Source organism: Octopus bimaculoides, chromosome 15 (assembly GCF_001194135.2).
Source record: "Octopus bimaculoides isolate UCB-OBI-ISO-001 chromosome 15, ASM119413v2, whole genome shotgun sequence".
Lineage (NCBI taxonomy): Eukaryota > Metazoa > Mollusca > Cephalopoda > Octopoda > Octopodidae > Octopus > Octopus bimaculoides.
Window position 1 is genome coordinate 44576038 of NC_068995.1, and position 1215 is coordinate 44577252.

At 40.4% G+C, this 1215-nt stretch overlaps 1 protein-coding gene across 2 annotated transcripts in view; it reads right to left on the minus strand.

Moving 5' to 3' along the window:
- The window catches only part of LOC106878506 (cotranscriptional regulator FAM172A homolog), a 22885-nt gene that overhangs the window by 6090 nt on the left and 15580 nt on the right, over window positions 1–1215 (minus strand). For both annotated transcript variants that reach the window (XM_014927735.2, XM_014927743.2), the window contains exon 9: window positions 77–184. In XM_014927735.2, the coding sequence (XP_014783221.1) occupies window positions 77–184 (108 nt within the window). The remainder of the gene's footprint in view (window positions 1–76; window positions 185–1215) is intronic.

Below are 1215 nucleotides of genomic sequence, written 5' to 3' on the forward strand. Positions count from 1 at the left end.
ATATATATATATATATATATATATATATATACACACACACACACACATGTATTATAGGAAGACTCGTAGAGAGAACCTTTTTGAAGAATTCTTTAACATCAGCATCATTAATATAATTGTCAGGCATGGAATCGGTAAAAGCCACAGCAGAAATCCTTGATAAGAAATCCCTTCTCTGGTTGGCCTGAAATGACATAAAAGGATCTTGAACAAGACTGAAAGAACATCGACCACCACCCCACTACCCTCATCATCATCATCAACTAGACTAAAGGTGTCCCCACCGTCACCACTCCTCTCTTAAAACTCCTCAGTTAAAACACATATGTGCAACAACACAAGTAAAGAATGCATAACTGCAGTGGTACATGCAACTAAATGAAGGAAAATGAAAATCTGCAATACAAAAAAATTGATTGGAATTTATTTTTGTTCTTTGCAATAGACTTTATTCCTATTAACATATTTTTACATGAAGAAAAGAAAGAAAAATATATTAAAAGCACATAAGACTGAATTATCGAGGGGAAAAAAAAAAGGACCCATAAATATCTCACCAAGGAAACAAAGAAAAAGAAAAGTGGGGGAAGGTGGATTAAGCAGGGAAGGGAGTACACCCCAGACCAAATGGCATGTTCAGCCACACCTCATGAATATGATTGCAATGGGGGATGGCGAGTGGCATTCGCTGCAGCAACCACAACAATTAGCAGGGTTCATTTCTCAGATGGGCCACAGTTATCCTGATTTTGCAGAGGAAATCAGCAGTGTGGGGTCTGAGAATACCTGAAAGGACGGCATTTCAAAAGGACTAAGACAGAGGTAGTTTTTTTTTTATCTATGACCCCGTTTCATTACTTTTATTCTAATGGACCCCCGTAGTCTTTCAATATTTAAAAAAACTAGTTTTATAGAAACTTCTTTCAAAATTACTATTTTGTTCTTCACACATTAACTACCAGCATCACCTTACCGGCACTTGTGCTGGTGGCACGTGAACAAAACATTCGAGCAAGGTCGTTGCCAGTGCTGCTGGACTGACTCCTGTGCAGGTGGCACGTAAAAAACACCATTTGGGCGTGGCTGTTGCCAGTACCGCTGGACTGGCCCTCATGCCAGTGGCACGTAAAAGCACCCACTACACTCTCGGAGTGGTTGGCGTTAGGAAGGGCATGCAGCTGTAGAAACTCTGCCAGATCAGATTGGAGCCTGGTG